The 20,613-nt window shown below is 56.8% G+C and overlaps 2 protein-coding genes across 63 annotated transcripts in view; one reads left to right on the forward strand and one right to left on the reverse strand.

Moving 5' to 3' along the window:
• SFI1 (SFI1 centrin binding protein) overlaps window positions 1-280 on the forward strand; it is a 128,766-nt gene extending 128,486 nt beyond the window's left edge. For 46 of the 49 annotated variants that reach the window (XM_054470395.2, XM_054470406.2, XM_063663170.1 and 43 more), the window contains one exon: window positions 46-280. In XM_054470395.2, coding sequence (XP_054326370.2) covers window positions 46-150 — 105 coding nt within the window. In that variant the 3' untranslated portion in view covers window positions 151-280. The remainder of the gene's footprint in view (window positions 1-45) is intronic. The other 3 variants (XR_010125947.1, XR_010125945.1, XR_010125946.1) reach the window with 1 other exon arrangement.
• PISD (phosphatidylserine decarboxylase) overlaps window positions 224-20,613 on the reverse strand; it is a 43,738-nt gene continuing 23,348 nt past the window's right edge. For 2 of the 14 annotated variants that reach the window (XM_054470428.2, XM_054470422.2), the window contains exons 2-8: window positions 7,480-7,733; window positions 5,421-5,586; window positions 3,369-3,605; window positions 3,055-3,193; window positions 2,717-2,863; window positions 2,274-2,434; window positions 224-1,567 (exon numbers count right to left, since the gene is read on the reverse strand). In XM_054470428.2, the coding sequence (XP_054326403.2) occupies window positions 1,343-1,567; window positions 2,274-2,434; window positions 2,717-2,863; window positions 3,055-3,193; window positions 3,369-3,605; window positions 5,421-5,586; window positions 7,480-7,532 (1,128 nt within the window). In that variant the 5' untranslated portion in view covers window positions 7,533-7,733 and the 3' untranslated portion in view covers window positions 224-1,342. Of the gene's footprint in view, window positions 1,568-2,273; window positions 2,435-2,716; window positions 2,864-3,054; window positions 3,194-3,368; window positions 3,606-5,420; window positions 5,587-7,297; window positions 7,734-7,864; window positions 13,028-20,107; window positions 20,270-20,613 lie in introns of those variants that run through there. The other 12 variants (XM_054470418.2, XM_054470430.2, XM_054470427.2 and 9 more) reach the window with 11 other exon arrangements.

The following is a 20,613-nucleotide window of genomic DNA, read 5'->3' on the forward strand; positions in this document are numbered from 1 at the left end:
GGGCTGTGCTCCCTCTCAGCCCTGCCTGTCCCTCCCTGGCCCCAGGTGGAAATGCAGATCCAGCTGCTGGCAGAGGAGCTCCAGGCTCAGCGCCAGCCCATTGGCACCTGCGTTGCCCGCATCCAGGCCCTGCGGCAGGCCCTGTGCTAGCGTGTTCGACCCAGGAACGCAGGTGCTGGGCTGTCGGGGAGGCCTCAGGCCACATCCAGAACAGAACACAAAGTTTTAAGTTTGATTTTTTTATTTCAAAATGTTTTGCAATTAAATGAATTACTGTTCAGAAGTCTCCCACTTTTCATACAAAAATACTGTGCTACTGATACAGTTGAAAAAATTCAATGATGTCTCTCCTGCAGGAGAATTTCACAGCATCCCCAGGGTCAACATGAAATCTGGCCCTGTCCCTGCCATTGGGGGCTTCCCAGGCCCACATTCCTGATAACTGGGACAGGTTTTCCAGGCACTGACCAGCTATCCACCAAGGGTCCTCTGCCTCCACGACAGACCCTGAATCAATAGCAGCAACTTTCCCATATTTCATGCAGGGATATGTGGAGGGGGACAGGAGCTCTCCCGTTTCCCCAGCTGGGCCTACCACCTGCCTGCCCTGTTCACTCTCGTGCCATGAGGCAGGTTCAGTGATTGACTGGGCTTGCCTGCTGCAGAGGACCTGGCCAGCTCCAGAAGGTCACTCATCAGGTCCTGCAAAGGTCTGTATCATTAATCAGTGTCATCAGTGTCCTCAGAAGACACTGGCAGAGTCCAGGGTGATGCGTTCAGCCACAAGCACAAAGACTGCTTTTTCTAAAGAGCAGGATGAGGTGAATTTGGGAACGGAAAGCAGTTGTCACGAAGGCTGTGTGGCTCTGCTGGGGGAGAGGCATCCACAGTCTGTGCCAAGGAGGCACCTCACCCTGTGCAGCAGGAGCGTTAAGGCCAAAAAAAACAAAAGGGGCCAACAGAAGACAGCCCAGGTGATGGGGGGACGAGCAGCAAGAAAAAACGACGATCGAGACCAACTGAAGGTTCAGTCAGGAATGCAGGATCTCCTGTCTATACAATGTTTAAAAAGATCCAAATGTGACTGAGATCATTCCAGCCTGCACTGTTTATTTGTAGGGAGAAGGAACAGGATAGGTTGAGGGCATGACGGGGGCTCTCATCACCTCTTGTCTGCACCTCTGGAACAGGTGGGAGCCGAATCATTCAAGTCCTACCCGGTCAGACTCCCACCCACGCTGAGGCAGGCCCTCACCTGCATGGCCTCATGGGCCTCCCTCTTTAAAAGACCCTCACTCTGTTTGGAAAAGATCCTTTAGCAGCCGTAATCAGGAAAGAGACTCTAGAGCGAGCCCAGGGCTTCCCCAAAGCGGATTTTCTGTCCTGTTTTCAGCTGGAAATTGAAGTCCTTGGGGGCCTCGAAGATGAGCACGATGGTGGAGCCCAGGTTGAACTCGCCCAGGTGCTCGCCCTTACGCATGGGGACGCCCTCTCTATTGGTGTGCGTCACGAAGCTGAAGTCGTTGTAGGAGCCCTTGCTGTGCCTTGGGCTGTTTGTGTGCAGGTCCTGTGGTGATAGGCTGGGGGTCAGCGGGGCCCGGGCCACGAAGTGCACAGTGTCACCCCACATGTGTTTGGAGTCCCACTCCTTCTGTTGCTTGTCCCCACCACCACCCAACCCAGCTCCAGAAGGGAGGTAGGGATGGCATCTCAGGGCCAGGTGGGCCTGGTCTAGCCAGATCTCACACACAGCCTTGACACCTGCTGTGAACCGGGCCCAGGAAGGACAGGGAACAGTCGGGCCCAGTGGTCTCCATGCATGGTGCTGGGAGAGCGGCACCCGTGGGAGCCAAGGCCGTTGGTCACAAACTGACACCCAAAAAGACAGCCCCTGGGGGTAGGGTGGGCAGCAGACCTGCGAGTGCTGAACCCCTCATGCTGTAAACAACACGAGCCACCCCGAGCTCAACACTCCCTTTCTGTTCCCTCCTCACTCTCACCTTTGACCATGGTTCCTAGCAGAAGCCAGGTGCCAGGCAAGGAGGTTAATTCCCTCCATCTCTTCCAGCCAGCAGTGCAAGGAGGGAGGGAAGCCTCAGCTGGCTGGCAGGTGGAGCGGCCATTCTCAGGACAGCTGCTCAGCACAGCCAGGCCTGACCAGAGATGTGGCCTCCCTAGAATTCAGTCCCAACGCATCCGCCGCACAGCAGACAAGGCAGGTAGACCCAAGAGGTCTGGCCCTTGGGCTTTGGCAGGGCCTAGATCCTGCTTACCCGGTCAAAGTAGATGCGAATGGAGCCCACGTTGGTGGCCCCCACAGCTGTCAGTGAAAAGAAGCCGTGTTTCCAGTCCCCCGTCAGGACCACCCGCTCGTTATGGCAGAAGAGCTCTTTGATCCAGCGAGCCATGCCAGGGTTCACTGACATCAGGGAGCCTGCAGAGGCAGGGAACGCTGCTACTCCCTGTCCAGAGCCCGGTGTGTCCACTCCAGGGCAGCCAAGACCCAAAGGGACTCATGGCCTATTGCCCCGATGTCATTCCAAATGCTGAGCCGACTGGGCCCCACGGTCCCCTGCCCACAACCAGCCTGCATAAAGCAGTCAACTCCCGGCCTCAATGACCCTGATCTGGAGCCTGGTCCCCTAACACCAAGAAGCTGAGAGCCTCTATATGAAGCCCACAGAGGCAGCTCCCCCCACGCTGGCCCCGGCCTGACCTGGGAAGTGGCGCCGGTGGGACACAGTCCAGTCGGTAGGGGAGTGGAAGCAGTGGTAGTCCCCAGGGGCCAGGTAGATGACACAGTGATAGAGCTCATTCCCTTCCCGGGTGACCAGCTGGTTCTTGAAGGAGTCACATGAGGTGGCTGTGGAGTAGGAGCAGACGTGGGGGCCACCAACACAGTGAGCACTCAGCACACAGCCTGAGTGCGGTCTGCACACGGATTCTCAGGGAGGCCCCACATGCCAGCCTCAGGTCCTTCCCCAGCATTCCCCTCCCTCCCGGTCCAGCCACACAGCAGCAGGGCTGCCCAGCCCCGCCTGTGCAGTGACCCACCTGGTGGGAAGGGCAGGTCCTCTGTGCAGGTACGCGGGCCCAGGAACGACTCCAGGGAGTAGGTGACCCCCTTTACCTGCTCCACCTCACAGTTCTTCACCTGCCCAAAGTTGAGGATCCTTCCATCCGATGGGCTAATCTGGAAGGGCAGGAGAGGCTTGCTGCCAGGGAGAGCAGGGTCTCCTCCCCCCAGGAGACAGCCCCCACCTCCCCTTGTCATCCTGCCCCTTCCAGATATGCTGGAGACCCAGGGGCTGTGCTGGGGAGGCAGGAAAAAGTCCTGTTTCCTGCAGGAAGAAAGGGTCGGGCCTCACCACGCTGTGCAGGCCGCAGACAGGCCGGGCCTGCGGCTTCAGCTTGCGCCGGAAGAACTCGCTGAGGTTGCGGTAGTGATGCAGGTCCTCCACAGCGGCCTCTTTCATGTTCACCCCGAACGTCCAGATGTAGAGGCTGTAGACGGGCCTGCGCAGCCAGTGTGGCAGCTCCACCTGATTGAGGCGACCCCAGGCCCGTGACAGCAAGCGCGTTGGCACTGACTTGTACAAAGCCACCTGCAGGCCACAGAGCAAGGGGCTGAGTTGACCACACTGCCCCAGCTCCAGAGAGCCCAAGTAGTGTCATTAGCCCAGCTCTCACTTCAGGGCAGAATCTGCACCCCACGGAGGACACCAGGGCCCAGGTGCCCCACGCTGCTTTTGTGATATGGCTGTTTCTCACTGGGAACCAGACTGCACCTGCCAACTCCTGCCACACGGAGTGCTGGATTTACATACAACTCCAGTGGTTTTCGTCATTTCATGCAAAAGTCAAATCAGCAACTGCTCCAGTCCCAGAACGGGAGACGGCCAGCAGTCTTTCTTCTTAAAGTGGGGGTCGGAAACGGATCTGATCCTAACCACAGTGTGTGACCCTAGCCACGGTGACCCCAATATCACAGTGTGTGGAGAGGTGGTGGGCATCTTGCCCTTGGTCACTGCCCATATCACAGACCACCAGAGAGAGGAGGCGGCTCCCAAGTGCATGGAACAAGTCTACAGCCCAAAGTGTGTCCCTCTGTCTTAATAGGAAGAAGGAGGATACCCTGAGCACCAACAGGGATTTTCAGATGCAGGTCTGCGATGTCACTGTCACCTGGGCCTGAGCTGCAGACACAGGGTCTGCAGCCCCCACAGGTCCAGCCAGCACTCTGAGGGCCTGGATGCAGCCAGTCTGAGAAGCCCAGCCCTGCTGAGCCCCACCTTGGCCCCACGGGAGGACTTGTGTTCAACGTTCTGCTGTGACTGAGTCAGGCCATAAAGCTGTCTGCACCTGGGGTTCCTCCCAGGAGGCAAAGGGAAGTCATCCCCTCAGGCCCCTCTGTTCTCTCTTCCTTCAGGGAAGCCTGGAACACCTGAAGACAGATGATGGCCTGGGGACAGGCACTGGGTCCCACTAGATGGTCCCAGAGCTCTCCGGCAGGGCCAGGTACCCAGGAAGGGGCAGCCTCTTAAACTTCAGGTGCTGCTGCCACTGTAGAAACTGCTTCTAATTGGTGGCTGCTGCTTCTCTAAACACAACCAAGACACCAGCTCCCCAAGGTGTAAAACTGATTTCATTCCAACTTTCAATACCTCTCCAAGGTAAGGTAAGCTCCCAGAGAGCTGCTCTTATCCCTCCCAGCTGATGCCCAGTCACACAGAAGGGCTATGTGAGCCCAGGCCCTTCCCAGGCACAGGTGGGAGCCTGGGCTAATGTCCAGGGTGCCTCAGTGCCCCTGAGCTCTGATGACACCCACGTGACTGTCAAAGGCCCAGGAACAGGGTTTCCTCCTTGGGGTCAACCTGCCTAGGAAGCCAAGGGCAAGAGCAAGCCCTCTAGGGACCAGGAGAGGACAAGCCAGTTCCCTTGCCCATTCCTGGGGCACGCCTCTGGGTTCCTTAAGGGTGTCCTAACCCTAAAGGACCCAAACAGGATCCATCCTTCCTGAACCACCCCTTTGGCATCCCGGAATTAATTTGGCTTCTGCTCAAAATCACCTATAAGCTCTTTTTTGCCTGAACACAGAAAAGTCAGAGACAGACACCATTTTCTGAATCCCCAGACTGGGTTCCTTCCAGAACCGGAGCCCCAAATGGCAGACACAAGGCAGGCTAGGGGAGCGGGCAGAGCACGACATGCCCTTGCAGTCACTTCCGCGGCCCAGGTAGTGGCCTTCTCAAAAGCTGCCTTGGCGTTGCCCACCAATGAACCTTCCGACCCGGACCCACTGAAGATGTAGCGGTGACCTCTGCTTCTGACAGCTCGCCACCACCTCAGTCTCTCCTGCACCCCAACCTCAGGCCTGCCCGGAGGGGAGGTCCGCGCCACAGGGGCCTGTGCACACTTACCCTGCTTACGGGCCTCCATCCCACCCGGCTGAGCGGTCTGAGGGCGCCGAAGGGCAGGAGGTAGTAGAGGACGGTCAAGGGCCAGGAGCGCAGTTTCAGAGCGGGTCTGGACATGCAGCTCAGCTGCCCCAGCCTCCGCCTCAGGGCCAGCTGGGGGAAGTGCAACCTGCAGGGCACAGGTCCATGCAGAGCCAGGTCAGTGGCCAGGCTCTGGGCGGGACCCAGGAGGCTGCCACCTGCACCCGGGGCAGGATTCCTCCTGTCTACCCACCCTTGGCAAGCTGCCTCTCCATGGGGGTGATGGAGCCCAACAAGCACTGGCTGTGCCCCCTCGTCCCAACCCCATTCTGAGTCAGGGGCTTGGCTGCCTCTGGCTAGTGGACTCATTTCCCAGGCTCTCCCACCCACCAGCCAGCTGGGGAGGACTGGGAATGTGGGGGCAGCCACAAGAGAGTCAGGCCCAGCTGCGGGGCACCTCTCAGCCGCAGCAGCTCCCAGCAAGGGCCTCCAGGCCCAAGCACCTGAGCCCAGGGAGGGGAGAGCAGGGTGCAGGGCCTGCCTCACATCCCTCAGCCTCCACAGCCCAGGAGAGTGGGCCCCAGGGGCCAGCTCTGCCACACAGGCACTGGCATGGCAGCACACAGCGCTGAGGAGCTACGACCCAGCCAGTCGGGTAACCATTTGCTGAGTCTTCCACTACCATCCTTTGCAGGATCTGGGATATTCTTTTCATGGTTCCAGGCCCCCTCTTTCCTCATCTGCTAAATTACGGGGCCAAGGCCAGACAAGATCTCAAAGGGAGCATTTACACCCCGCCTACCACCACCACACAGCTGTGGCTCCATCCATCTGCATGGTCTTTCTATAACAGGCCAGGTTCTGAAAACCCATCCACAGGTTTGTGAACAAAACCTCCCCACCACAAGCTCTCAAGCCACCTACCTGCCTGCTCTGCTGGGGCTGCACAGACACACACCCACACACCCACACACACACACACACCCATCCCAAGCCCCTCCTTTCAGCAAAGGTGGACACACACACACACACACGAGACCCAAGTCCCTCCTTTCTGCATCCGGCCTTTCTGTGATCCGGCCTCTCCCCACGCTCCCAGCACAAATGCAGGGCACTCAGCAGGGGCTCAGCTTCACCAGAGCCGCAGAGGCTGGACGGGCCTTTCCACCACAACCCTGGCCTCCTGAGCCTAAACAAGGCCCACCCCACCCTGTCTGTGCCTAGGCCTAGCAAATGCTCCTGAGGCCCAGGGTAGCCAGCAGGAGACCACACTGCCATCCACTCAGAACATCCCCAGGCCTCAGTTTCCTCATCTGCAAAGTAACTGCATTTGGCTAATCTACGGCTGCCATCTGGGACTGTGCTCTCAAGAGAAGCTGAGTCCTCTCTCCCAGTTGCCGAGCAAACCAACGAACAAAGCGGCATCTCAGCTGATAGCAGCAGAGCAGACGGACAGGCGAACCAGTGGCGAACCCCACTCAGGCTCAGGCTCAGAGGTGGCTGCATCCACACAGCTCCCGGGTGCCTGCTTTCCCTCCCATCCCACCCCAGTGTATTTTTTAAAAGTCCAGGAAGGTGGCAGGGGCCAAGCAAAGACAAATCACTGCTCTCCTCTGGCTTCGCCACCTGCCCCACTCATTGCGGAAGAGCAGGGACCAATCGGGAAGAGCTACACCCCTCCCACGGGCAGGAAGGGGAATGGGGAAGCCTCTCTCCCAGGTGGGGTGCAGAGGCAAGGGTCTAGGCTGGGAGGAGGGGGCCTGGGAGCACCAGGGTAGGGAAGATCGCAGGCATGAGGTCTGAGGCTCGCTGGCAGCCTCCCCCTGCTCAGCCCTCCTCGTGGTTGGAACCAAAGATACCTGAAGCGGGCTCTCCGACTCAGGGCGCTCAGGCCCCCCAGGCCGGGCTCCTCCAGCCTCGGGGGCTGACCACCAGTCCCCTTGCCGCCACCTCTACTGCGAGGCCGCTGGATGTGAACTCTGACCTTCCGGAGGTCGTGGCGGGGAACCGTGGGGTTAGGGCGCGGTGGGCAGCATCTCACCATTTCGCCGCGCGGAGCTCTGGTCCTCGCCGCGCCTCTGACTGACACATCATGGGCCGGCACAGGGAGGGCGGGGCGAGGCTCACTCGATCACTCCCTTTGTTTTCAACTCTTTCCTCCCCTTCCCCCGAGCCAGCAGATCTCCTGTGCTGTCACTGCTCCAGGGCCTCTGCCTCTGCAAGGCCGGTTGGTGGCGTGGCTTCCTGGGTTTGGTTCAGTCTCGGTGGCTCACGGTGCAGAATAGAGGGTCAGGGCTATTGCAGACAGACAGGCACTGGTCACACACCTGCACAGGTCACCTGCTCAGGGCTTGCAGTCCAGTGCAAAAGCCCCTGCACTAAAGCCCACTGTCCCCAGTCCTGGCCACCTGCCCTGTCCCTGCTACCTGGGGCTGAGCCAGCCTGCACTGCCCATCCTCTTCCTCAGCTGGCCTGGGGAGGCAGCAGGGGGCAAGGCCCTCGGGCTGCGCGGTCCAGTAAGCCACGACAGGGAGAGGACCAGCCACTGCTGCCAGGGCTTTCAGGCCCCACTCGGCTCCAAACGCACAAAGTGGGAACTTGAGCCCCATGCTCCAGGCCCAGGCCCGGCACAGCGTCAGCCGGTCTGCAGCTTGGCCCCTCCCTTGCCAGGACCTGACCCATTTTCAATTCAGGTTACAAAGTAGCATCTGAGGAATAAGATGAGCGGGAAGCCACGAGAGGTGCCCTGGTGAGAACCTGGCATCTTACCTGCTCTGGCTCTCTCCTCACCCCTCCTGGCCTTGACCCCCCACCAACACACACAGAAAATACCCAGCTCCCTGCTCCAGGCCTCCTCAGAAGCTGTGCATGTGGGGAAAACCAGCCTGGGGCTGGGAACAGGCCAGGACTGCAGCACAAACCAGTTCCACTCCCCTTTTTCCATCTTTGCTTCAGAAAAGCACTTTGGCCAGGGCCCGGGCCTGGCTATCTGGGAGGACACACCCGGCCCCTACAAAGCCTCTCCATGTTGGCCTGCACAGATGGGAGGAAGAGCAAACATGCCGAAGCTGTGTTACCTCAGCCCAGGCAATCAAGGCCCTCCAGGATATGGGCTGACAGGGAGCCCACCCCTCCCGTCCTTCACCCCCAGCCACTGCCCAGGAAGGGGGCAGGCACCTGTCACCATCCTTAGATGATGAAATGTGGCCCCAAGAGCTGCCGCCTAAAGCAAATAGGCCAGGCATGGCCAGCCCACTGTGAGGCCTAACTCAGACATCGCTGTGGTCGCGCGCGGTCGAACATCTGATGCCCTGGCAAACCCTCCTCAGCCACAGAGGTGAAGATTCTGCCCGGGCACCTGCCTGCAAGAGTCACCGAAGCCCCAGGTATGGGATTCAGTGGCCTCTTGGAGCCAGGACAATAAGGTGACTAAGGTCGGACACAAGCGTGGATTTCTTCCCCGATCCAGGCAGTGGCTGGGGCTGGTCCAGGTCCCTCTCCTAAATGAGAGACGGGGACAGCTCACTGCAGGTGGGTCAGGCAGGCGGGCGCCTACCCTCCAGCAAACAGATACACACCAGCATCCTCCCTCGGGAAGACGCCGGCACCAGGAGATCGGCACAGGCACAAGAGGCCCATCCCATCTCGAGGCCTAGGCCCGGGCCCACAGACAGCCCCAGGGTCCAGGCCTCCAGGGCCATGTCACTCCAATCACTCTGCCAACATACTGAGCAAACGCCCCACCCTCCCTGGCCCACCAGGCTCCATGCTGGCCTCCCGCCAGCTGCCAGGGAAACGGGGGGGTGACGGCAGTCAGGGGTGAGCCTGGTGCCTGGTTCCAAAGGGGAAGCTCTTTCCCCGGTCTATAGAGTGCAGGCTTGGAGCTGAGCTCACAGCCAGGATTCAGAGGGAGGCAAGCGTGGCCTTGAGGGGAGGCAGAGGAGGGGCCTTGGGGGAGCCCCAGCCTCCTGCCAGTTTTCCTCACTGACCTACCATGTGGGACAGTGACCACCACAGCCCTGAATGTATCAGAAAGACATGAACCCAGATAAACCCAGCTCGGCCAAAAACCTTGGGTTCTCAAAGCAGGTTCCCCTGTGAGCCTTGGCATTTCATTCTCCCATGGTGCTGTGAGGGGCTGGGTCTGACCTCCAGTCTCAGAGGGGGCCCTACTGAGGAATCAAGGCACATGAGACCAGGGGCCAGGTCAGAGGCCCATCAGGGAAAGGTGAGCCCTGGAGAGACTAAGAACCATCCTGAGAGGCCAGGCTGGGGCACCGCACCTGCCGGTGAGGGCAGGGGGTCCTTGCCCATTTAGATCCTTGTCTTTATCACTGTTCTGCCTCTTCTAAAACAGGCGCCGAGACCAGGGTGTCAGTACCTCCAAATCACCACCTGTGGGCCCCAAAAGATCGCCAGGGAGGAAAATGAATCCAGCTTTGCCCCAGGACACAGGCTGAGCACCGTCTGTCCCTCTCAGAGCTGCAGGATGGAGGGAAGGGGCGCCTAGAGGTTGCTGCCTTCTTGCTTCCCAAGGCCAAGCCACTTCCTTGGCCAGCAGCGTTTCTGGCCTCCCCATTTCAGAGCCTGGCTTGCCCTCTGCCTGTGACAGCCCTGGAAGCCCAAGCCAAAGATTTCATCCTCTCTGGCAGTCTTGAGGTGACACGAGGTGGGAGCCTCAGGCCCTGGATGAGGAGCTTGCAAGAATGGTACCCAGAATGGAGGAAGCGCTGACACCTTCCCTCCCTTCTAAGCCTCAAAGACATTCTGTGGAGAGGAGTTTAGGGTTGTGACCAATAGGACTTTAATGTCATTACATGGCCTAAGGGCCAGTCACCTGCAACATGAGAACTCAGAGGGCTTTGTGGCTGGTGACAACCTGGTCACTGCAATCCTGGCTGCCTTCCTCTACCTCTGCCCTGAGAGCAGGGAAAGGCCTTGGCAAGTCACAGGTAGTCTCTGAGTCTTGGTTTGTACATCTGGAAAATGGGAAAGGAAATTCCTCCTGGCCATCCCCTTGAGGATCAGAGCACAGCTGCAACCACGGCCCAGAACAACTGCTCAGAAACCCCACTTCCACCTAGGAGCGCGACGCAGCCTCAGACCTGGCTTCCAACACCTCACCTCTCTTTCCAAAAAGTCAACCTCACACTCCGGTGGGGGCAGGGGTTTCCACCACAAGAAAGACGAAATAAGAGGGGCTTAGGTGGCAGTTCTAAAACAGGAACCCAAACTTGCGGGGAGTGAATGGCCCTGTGAATAGGAAGCAATGGCTGATAGGACCGTATGGGGGGAAGGGGAACACCTTTGTCAGGACATGCTGTTTTGGGGATCCATACCAGAGCAGTAAGGCAGTGTCCCCACCCATCCCTCACCAACCAGGGTAAAGACCACAACACCTGCCCCCCCAGTGGAATGGAACATTCCAACTGAAGTCGATGAATGGACCCAGGCCAGGCAGCAGTTACTACAGGTTGGGTTGGGGCCTGCAAGATTGTTGTGCATGAGGGGGAGGTGCATGTAGGTGGAAGTGTGTGTGCATGGAGGATACGTGTGCAGGTGCAAGGGTATGTGCATGGAGGGGTGCGTGTATAGGTGTGAGGGTGTGTGTGTGGGGGTATGTGGGGTGTGTAGGTGTGTGGGGGTGTGTGGGGTGTGTAGGTGTGAGAGTGTGTTATGCGTATAGGTGGTGTGTGCGTAGGTGTGAGGTTATGTGCATGGAGGGGGTGTGCACGGGTGCAAGGTGTGTGCATGTAGGAGGCATGTGCGTAGGTGTGAGGGTGTGTGCATATAGGGGTGTGTGTGTGGGGTGTGTGTAGGTGAGGGGGTGTGTGCTTGTAGGGGTGTGTGTAGGTGAAGGGGTGTGTGCCTGTAGGGGGCGCGTTCGTGTAGGGGTGTGTGTAGGTGCAGGGGGTGTGTGTGCATGTAGGGGGTGTGTGTAGGTAGGGGGTGTGTGCGTAAGGGTATGTGTGTGTAGGGGTATGCGTGTATACACTTACAGTCCTGCTCCTGGTGGATTCTGGTTCAAGCCTTAGCAAGGCAGAGCAGGCAGTGAGGGATATGGCACTGTCACCTGCAGTCTGCAGCCCCCAGCCAGCTCTGCCGGAGTATATGTAGCCTTGCAGCTTGTGTGTTCAGCCAGGGACGCTGAGAACTGGCTCCTGCTATCTGATGGGAAGCGCCTGGAACGCCAGGACCACCCCTCTTGAAGCCTCAGCAGAAACCTCCAGGGCCCCAAATCCTGTGTCCAGTGGCCTGACTGCGGGCCATGCACTCCCCCCGGGGGCGAGGGTGGGGGCAAGGGGCTGACTTTCTCCCCAGCTCAGCTGAGGCCTGGCCACCAGGCAGCGGCGTGCGTCTCGTGGGGCGACAACCCTGCCTTCCCTGCATTCCTGAGCTAGAAGCAGGCAAACTTCCCAAGTAGGGGACGGGGAAAATGGTCCTCCCTGGGCGACATGGACCAGAGTCAGTGGCAGGCAGCCCAGGAGGCCCTGGGAAGAGGGCAGGCAGGACTCGCAGGGGTCTATCCTAGCCGCCCAAAGACAGGGAACCTCCTCTCAGACAACTCTGGGCGCTGAGGGGAACCGGTACTGGGCAAAGGCAGCAAGCCGGCCACCCGCTCCCTGGCCCTCGGGTGCTGCCCTCTTCCCCAGGCGCCCTGCCCCCAGGCCCTCCGGCAGCACCGAGGAGACGGAGCTCTCAGGGACGGAGGCGCCCCAGCCCGGGCCCCGCCAATGCCAGCCGGCACCCCCTCACTTCCCGCAGCCGCCTCACTGCAGGCACCCCCTCACTTCCCCTCACTTCCCGCGGCCGCCTCACTTCCCGTACGCTCTTCACTTCCCGTACCCGCGCCCGGCAGGAGATAAGATGTGGAGGAAGTGAGCTCACGCAGCCCGGGCCGTGCCCACGTGGGGACGGAAAAAAAGCCCACGACTCGCTCAACCCTGTCCGCAGGGCTCCTCAAGCCGGGGCCGCGTCGTCGCAGCTGGGAGAGCCCACCTGCGACCGAAGGCGCTAGAAGGGCACCCCCACCCGGCACTGGCCCTCTGAGTGGGCAAGGTGGGGCGCCTCCCTCAGAAGTCACCTGGGGCTCCCGGCAGGGTGCCGGGGTGCCGGGGCGCCGGCTGCGCTCACTCACCCACAGGTGGCTCCAGCTTCCGGGCTCCGACTCCCTAGGGGCGCTCCCGGAGCCGGGAAGCCTTGGGGCGAGTGGGCGGGACTCGGGCTCCAGCCACTCAGACTACCAGGGGCGGGGGCAGGAGGCCGACCCCAGCCACTCTTAAAGCTGCCGCCCCCTCTGAGCCCCAGTCCTGCTGGGCGGCCCGCCCAACCCGAAGGCCCCTTTAAGAGGAGGGGCCAAGGCCAGGGAGAGGAGAAAGGGCAGCAGACACCAGCACTGCTTGGTCACTGTCACGAGAGGACCTCACTCAACCAGCAAGGCGGGCCCGGCTGCTCCCAAGGGATGCCTCCTGTCTGTCCTCAGTCTGTCCGCTGGTCTGTGAGCCGCCTGTCTGCAGCCCGTGGCTGGCCTCCCAAAGCAGCTGCCTCCCCTCACCACCCGCCACCCAACACTAGGCAGACTCAGGACCCCACGTGCTGCTGACCTCACTGAGGACCAGCTTCTTCACTGGACTGAACAGAAAGCCATCCCTGCTAGCCCTAGGAAGCTCCAGAGAATGCGAAATCCTTGATCCTTCCCGCATCCCATCTTGAAGCTACAAGGCTGCTCCCACACCGACCTTCTGCCCTCCAGGCACGCACAGCCCTGACAAACAGAATGCCCTGACTCCAAAACTGATGTAGACCAGTGAACAAGGGCAGCCATAAACAAGGTCCGACCTCCCCAGCCTAGAGCACACAGGCCTCCCTGCTTCACTACTAGGATGCAGAGCCCATGGGATGGATGATGCATGCTGTCTTCCCACCACGCTAGATCGGAGGGCCCTAGTCTGCAGCTTGGCAGCCCACCCCATACCCACATGGTGCCAGGCACCCAACAAGCACTCAGCCCACATGGGATCGGACCAATCAGCTTAATGCTTTTAGGGGAGGGGAAAGGTCTGAGAGGGATCACCATTCAACCAAAGAAAGGGTGTGGCATTAAGTTGCCTTATTCACATCTGTGGGAGCAACTGAGCACACCCATTCCCTATTCAATGGTGAGATGGCCCTGGAAGTCTCAGTCTCCTCATTCTGAGCCACTGAACAGGATACAATTCCAGCGGCTTCTCACCACTGAGATCTTTGTTTCTAAAACGACTAAGGTTTGGGGCCAGGCATGGTGGCTCATGCCTGTGATCCTAGCACTTTGGGAGGCCAAGGTGGGAGGATCACGTAAGCTCAGGAGTTTGAGACCAGCCTGGACAACATAGTGAGACCTCTTTCTTTTTTTAAACCAAAAAGAAAGAAAAAATTAAGATTTGGAACAGGAGGAGAGGGTCTGTAGGGCTTGTGGAGAAATGGGGCGGGGGGCCACGCCTGGAATAGGACATAAGGGTGTGTAGTCACAGCCCCATACACCTGTCGTCCTTACCTGGATCCAGCCCAAGCAAGTGCCACAAGACAAGCCACAGCCCTGGGATGCGGCAGGGGGAAGAAGACAGATAGGGTCCTCCTCCATGGATTTCCATGTTCTTCCATAACTACAATGCACCCATGGGAACAGGGAGGCAGGGGTGAACAAGGCACAGTGCCACCCCTAAGGGCCTCAGCATGTGGTACAGGGGTAGCAGATACCTTATACAAAGCTGCTCCTAATATTCTCCTGTCCAGACATCACTACAGGAGGTCCTCAAATAGTGTCATCATAACATTGATGAGAAAAAAAATCTATTCCAGCCAGGGCTACTATCTGTGTGGAGTGTGCACGTTCTCCCCATGTCTGCATGGGTGTTCTCTGAGTACCCTAGTTTCCTCCACATCCCAAAGCCGTGCACATTAGGCTCACTGGTGTGTCTAAATGGTCCCAGTCTGAGTGAGTGTGGGTGTGGGTGCACCCTGCCATGGGAAGGCGTCCCATCCAGGACTGGTTTCCGCCTTGTGCCCTGAGCTGCCCATCGGATAGGGGACCACCTGCAACCCTGAGCTGGAGTAATTAGGAAAATAATTATCTTTTTATAATCATTCATAAATGCATGTATAGCTTACATTTCAATGGTTAATATTAGAAATGTTTGGGGTCTTTAAAAGTTCAGTGATGTTTTTGTGGTCAGAAACATCCATAGGAACTTAACTCTTGCTTCTATCAATCAGCCTATGGTAAAACTGGTTTCATTCTATGTTTTGCTTAAAGGTGAAGATCCCAAGAACCTATCATCAAGATTGAGAACTTACTGTAACTGATCCCAGCATTCTCAGAGCCCCAAAGAAACTTCAGACCCCTTCTCACCTCAGAGGTCCAAGGAAACACATGACATGGGATAAAATGCAATTAAAGCACAGAAAGATGTTGACACAGAATCCTGCCACCACCAACTTCCAGAACTGGAAAGACCCTAGAAGACCATCCTGGCCTCCTCAAAGCCTCTAGTACTTACAGACCAGCCCACACAGGTCCATGGGGGCGGAACAAAACCGAGCCCCAGTTAGACCAGGGGAGAAAGGTCTGCAGAGGAAAGACCAGCTTCTGCACACATTCTACCTCCCATGAGCTGAGAGATCTCTCGGACTCCCACACTCTTCCCTGTGGAATGGCCAGCTCGGCTGCACTGCATCCACCAGCATTGCTTTTTAGCCATTCCAAGCCTCTAAGACAGATGGGTGTTTAAAAACCCATAAACCTCCAGGCGCGGTGGCTCATGCCTGTAATCCCAGCACTTTGGGAGGCTGAGGCAGGTGGATCACGAGGTCAGGAGATCAAGAACATCCTGGCTAACACGGTAAAACTGCATCTCTACTAAAAATACAAACAATTAGCCAGGCGTGGTGGCGGGCGCCTGTAGTCCCAGCCACTTGGGAGGCTGAGGCAGGAGAATGGCGTGAACCCAGGAGGCGGAGGTTGCAGTGAGCCAAGATCGTGCCACAGCACTCCAGCCTGGGCGACAGAGCGAGACTCCGTCTCAAAAAACAAACAAACAAACAAACAAAACCCATAAACCAGCCCACAAGTTGGCCGAGATTAGCACTCCCCCACCTTCCAACCAGACCTCCACCACACATATTTTCAGTGGGGAAATGCCTCTGGATTTTGAACAATCACTTACAAGCGAATTTCCATTAGGGAAAAAAAAATTGTCTGGAAATTTACTTTCCTACCTTGTATTTATTTCCTTCAGGCCATGGAGTCCTTTATTTCCACGCCTGCCACTCTGTTAGGACTCCTTTGGGTGGGAGTGCCACCTAGTGCCACTGTGAGGCTCTGCAGGCTCTCAGGCCACCTGCAGATGGAGGCCTCCCTGCCTCAGTCAACCCACCTGTATTCTCTGCCAGGTCCCAGCTGTGTGAATTTCATGCACTACTTCTAGGGGGATGCCGTGTGCCAGGGAACAGAAGGTAGCTGCGGAAGCAGGGTGGCAGGTGTCCTCAGCTCATTCTCATTTCCTGGCTCTTGACTAATTCTCATTCCCTGGGGGCTGGCAGAGGCCCCTCAAGGAAGATGGCTGGTGTCTTAACGGCTAGTACAAGAAACCACAGGCAGGCATCAGCCTCCCCGACGTCTGGGCAGAGAGGCCAGGCAAGCACAAAGTGCCTTCAGGCTATTTCTCTACACACCAGATTCTCCTATCCCTGCCCAACTCCCCACTCATCTTTGAGAATCGTTTTTGGCAGTCCCACTAGCCTGCAAGATGTCCCGGATACCCCTGGCACATTCACAGCCCCACCAGTAGCTCCCCAAGGGCCTTGCCCAGGCACTGAGGAAGGGCAGACTGGGGTGGAATTAAGAAAAAGTGCTTTAGGCCAGATGTGGTGACTTAGTGTCTATAATCCCAGCACTTTGGGAGGTCAAGGTGGGCAGATCACCTGAGGTCAGGAGTTCAACACCAGCCTGGCCAACATGGTGAAACCCCATCTCTACTAAACATACAAAAATTAGCCAGGTGTGGTGGTGCACGCCTGTAATCCCAGCTACTCGGGAGGCTGAGGTGGGAGAATTGCTTGAACCCAGGAAGCAGAGGTTGCAGTGAGCTGAGATCGCCACTGCATTCAGCCTGGGTGACAGAGCAAGACTCCACCTCAAAAAAAAAAAAAGAAAAAGAAAAAAAGAAAAAGTGCTTTTAGGCCTGGCATGGTGGCTCACACCTGTAATTCCAGCACTTTGGGAGGCTGAGGTGGGCGAATCACCTGAGGTCAGGAGTTCAAGACCAGCCTGGCCAACATGGTGAAACCCTGTCTCTACTAAAAATACAAAATTACCTGGGTGTGGCGGCACGCGCCTGTAATCCCAGCTACTCAGAAGGCTGAGGCATAAGAATCACTTGAACCTGGGAGGTGGAGGTTGCAATAAATTGAGATCGTGCCATTGCACTCCAGTCTGGGCAACAAGAGTGAAACTCCGTCTCAAAAAAACAAAACAAAACAAAACTGCTTTTAGGTAGAGACACCTGGCAGACAGCTTCACCCAGGGCCGCAGGTATCTTGAGTCGGCCATCCCTCGATTCCTTGCAGCCCAGAAGTTTAGCCTTGGGTTTAAGTTCCATGTCTTTTTTTTTTGGAGACAGAGTCTCACTCTATCCCCCAGGCTGGAGTGCAGTGGAATGATCTTGGCTCACCACAACCTCTGCCTCCCGGGTTCAAGCAATTCTCATGCCTCAGCCTCCCAGGTAGCTGGGACTACAGGCACCTGCCACCACGCTGGGCTAATTTTTGTATTTTTAGTAGAGATGGGGTTTCACCATGTTGGCCAGGCTCGTCTCAAACTCCTGACCTCAGGTGATCTGCCTGCCTCCCAAAGTGCTGGGATTACGGGCGTGAGCCACCATGCCCCACTGAGTTCCACATATTCTTGAGACACGGTCCCTCCGCTCGTCCACACACTGACCGCTCAAAGCCATTGGAGGTAGCTCCCAAGTGGGCCCTGGGCCACCTGGGGGCATGGCTGTGTGAGCCACCGTTCCGCCCTCTGCGATCTCCTCCTGCCCTAGAGTGAGCCCACAATTCTCTGAGGTCAGAGCTGGCCCTTGCCAGCCAGTTCCAGTGGCATAAGAACACTACAGGAGTTCAGGTGGCACTGGGGCAGGAGGCTCTGCTTCCCTGTCAACTTGACTATTTGCCCATTTCCACACTCACACCTATTAGGTAAGAAGTAAAATAGTACTTACTAAAGCTCCACTCCCTGCCAGCATGGGGCCAGGTATTTACATACACATCACTCTTATTTAACAACTTTATGAGGGCGTGAATGGCCCTATTTATAGATGAGAATAATAAAGCTACAGCATGTACATGGCTCACCAACATGGAGAACATGTCCGATACTGCCCACCACCAGGTACACCGCGGTGCCGGGACGCGTGCTGAGCACAGGCCCATGGGGCTCCAGGCAGGGGACAGGGAGAGAAGAAGGACACAGGCCACTTCACAGGGTCCTGCCTTATGCTTAGGCTGATGGTGGCAGATCAGACAGGCTGATCTGTCTTTATTCCTTTTGATGAATTGGAATACTGTACTACACATTTTTTTTTTTTAATTCTAAACGGAGGCTAGAAACAAGGAAGCAGCGCTCAGGCAGGAGTAGCGTCCCTGCAAGCCCAGCTGAGTAAGGCCTTTCCTGCACTGCTGCTCCCCAAACACCTCAGCCCTTGCCACAAGCCCCTAGGGCCATGCCTCAAAACAACAAAACCACCTTCCAGGTTCAAGCGATTCTCCTGCCTCAGCCTCCCAAGTAGCTAGGATTATAGGCACCCACCACCAAGCCCGGCTAATTTCTGTTTTTTTAGTTTTTCGTCTTTTTTTTTTTTTTTTGAGACGAAGTCTCGCTTTCTCTGCCAGTCTGGAGTGCAGTGGTGCGATCTCAGCTCACTGCAAGCTCCGCCTCCCAGGTTTACACCATTCTCCTGCCTCAGCCTCCCGAGTAGCTAGGACTACAGGCACCCGCCACCACGCCCGGCTAATTTTTTGTATATTTTTTAGTAGAGACGGGGTTTCAATGTGTTAGCCAGGATGGTCTCGATCTCCTGACCTTGTGATCTGCCCGCCTCAGCCTCCCAAAGTGCTGGGATTACAGGCATGAGCCACCACGCCCAGCCTAATTTTTGTATTTTTAGTAGAGACGGGGTTTCACCATGTTGGCCAGGCTGGTCTTGAACTCCCGACCTCGTGATCTGCCCACCTCGGTCTCCCAAAGTGCTGGGATTACAGGCATGAGCCACCACGCCCAACCTTTTCCCTTTTTTTTAAAAAGATTACATATTAGTTGGGTGCAGTAGCTCACGCCTATAATTTTAACACTTTGGGAGGCCAAGGCAGGCATATCACTTGAGCCCAGGAGGTTGAGACCTGCCTGGGCAACATGGCAAAACTCTACCAAAAAAAAAAAAAAAAAAAAAAAAAAAAAATATATATATATATATATATATATATATATATATAACAATTAGCCGGGCATGGTGGTGCACACCAGTAATCCCAGCTACTCAGGAGGCTGAGGTGGGAGGATCGCTTGAGTCCGGGAGGTTGAGGCTGCAGTGAGCCATGATCACACCACTGCACTCCAGCCTGGGCAACAGAGCAAGACCCTGTCTCAAAAAAGGAAAAGTTGTGGTTTTTTGTTTTTTTGAAAAAGAGATTACATATTTACCATTAAAAATCTCTCATTGGCCCTAAACTGGCAACAGTCATCTAACCCTGGTCTCACGCCACTCTCAACCCGACCCTCCTCTGTGCTTCCTCCTGCACCAGCTGGCGGGAGCCACAGGGGTGTTCTGTTCAGACCTGAGAGCCCCATTCAGGCACTCACGCTGGGACGTGCATGTCACTTTACTCCAGTGACTGAGGACCTGAGAACTCCTTCATCCTCCATTTTCCAGAGCAAAGAAGAAACAGTGAAAGCTACAGAAAAGCATCTCTGCTTTTGTGAAAGCACTTCCCATGCTGACTCGGTCTGGGGAAGAGGTCAAATTTTGGATCCACTCTTCTGAAGAAGCAAGTGTCCCGCTCCCCTCACCCGGCACTGGCCATCTTGAATCAGTGAAGAGGAAAGCTCTTCACTCCCTAATGTCACGTCCTACACATTACAAGCTCTGACTGAAATTTCTCACTCAGAATGTTTGTAACCTAAACATTTAGACTGAGTGGCAAGGAAGGAGGATCCATGTGCTTCCAGAAATAAGGCTCGGCCCCAGACAGACCCAGAGGCCGCCCTGCCTTTGGCGTGGGAGCCGCAAGCTGAGCAAGTGCCTCCCCCCGGGCCAGGCCCTCTGTCCTCCAAACCGTTGGGCCAGGAGAGCCTGGCCCTGCTCTGTGGCCACCCAAGCAGATGTATTTTGGCTGTGCCTGCCCTTGGCTGTGGGGCTGCTGCCAGGTGGTGGTGGCCCCAGGATGAAACCAGCCCTCCCCCAAGACCTAGATCCACAGGGCAGAGGCAACACAAAGGAACTCAGGATGCTGTGACTGGGCACAGCTCAGGCCCAAAGATGTGGGGCAGGTCCAGTCACAACAGCAGCCCCACATCCCTTCTGGAGAATCTGGACGGCCACCCCTGCTGTCAAGCCCCTGCCCCATGGGAAACTCACCTCCACTTGACCTGACTAACTGCAAGCAAAAGTGTCCACCAAATGCCCTGGGTCTGTGGAGGGGCGGGGAAGGGGGATGAAGGGGGATGAAGTGGGGAAGTGGGGAGAACAGGGAAGCGGGAGAAATGCTTGTTGGCCAAGACGACCGGCGGAGAGGAAATGACACAGCTGCCCTAAGAGAGGCAAAACGGGTAGTGAGGACACCCACAGGCCACTCCTCCCCTCAGAGATCTGCCCTCATCCTTCCCTAGCCTCTGCCACAAAAACCAGTTCTGTCTCAACTACTAGCTAATGGTTTTTTCTTTGTAGAGGCATGGTTTTGCTATGTTGCCCAGGCTGCTCTCAAACTCCTGGGCTCAAGAGATCTTCCTGCCTCAGCCTCTCAGGCAGCTGGGACCACAGGCACACACCACCACCCCTGACTGGTTTTTCTTTTCTTTTCCGTGTTTTCTTTTTTTTTTTTTTTTTTTGAGATAGAGTTTGGTTCTTATTGCCCAGGCTGGAGT

The sequence above is a fragment of the Pongo pygmaeus genome, chromosome 23 (assembly GCF_028885625.2).
Source record: "Pongo pygmaeus isolate AG05252 chromosome 23, NHGRI_mPonPyg2-v2.0_pri, whole genome shotgun sequence".
NCBI lineage: Eukaryota > Metazoa > Chordata > Mammalia > Primates > Hominidae > Pongo > Pongo pygmaeus.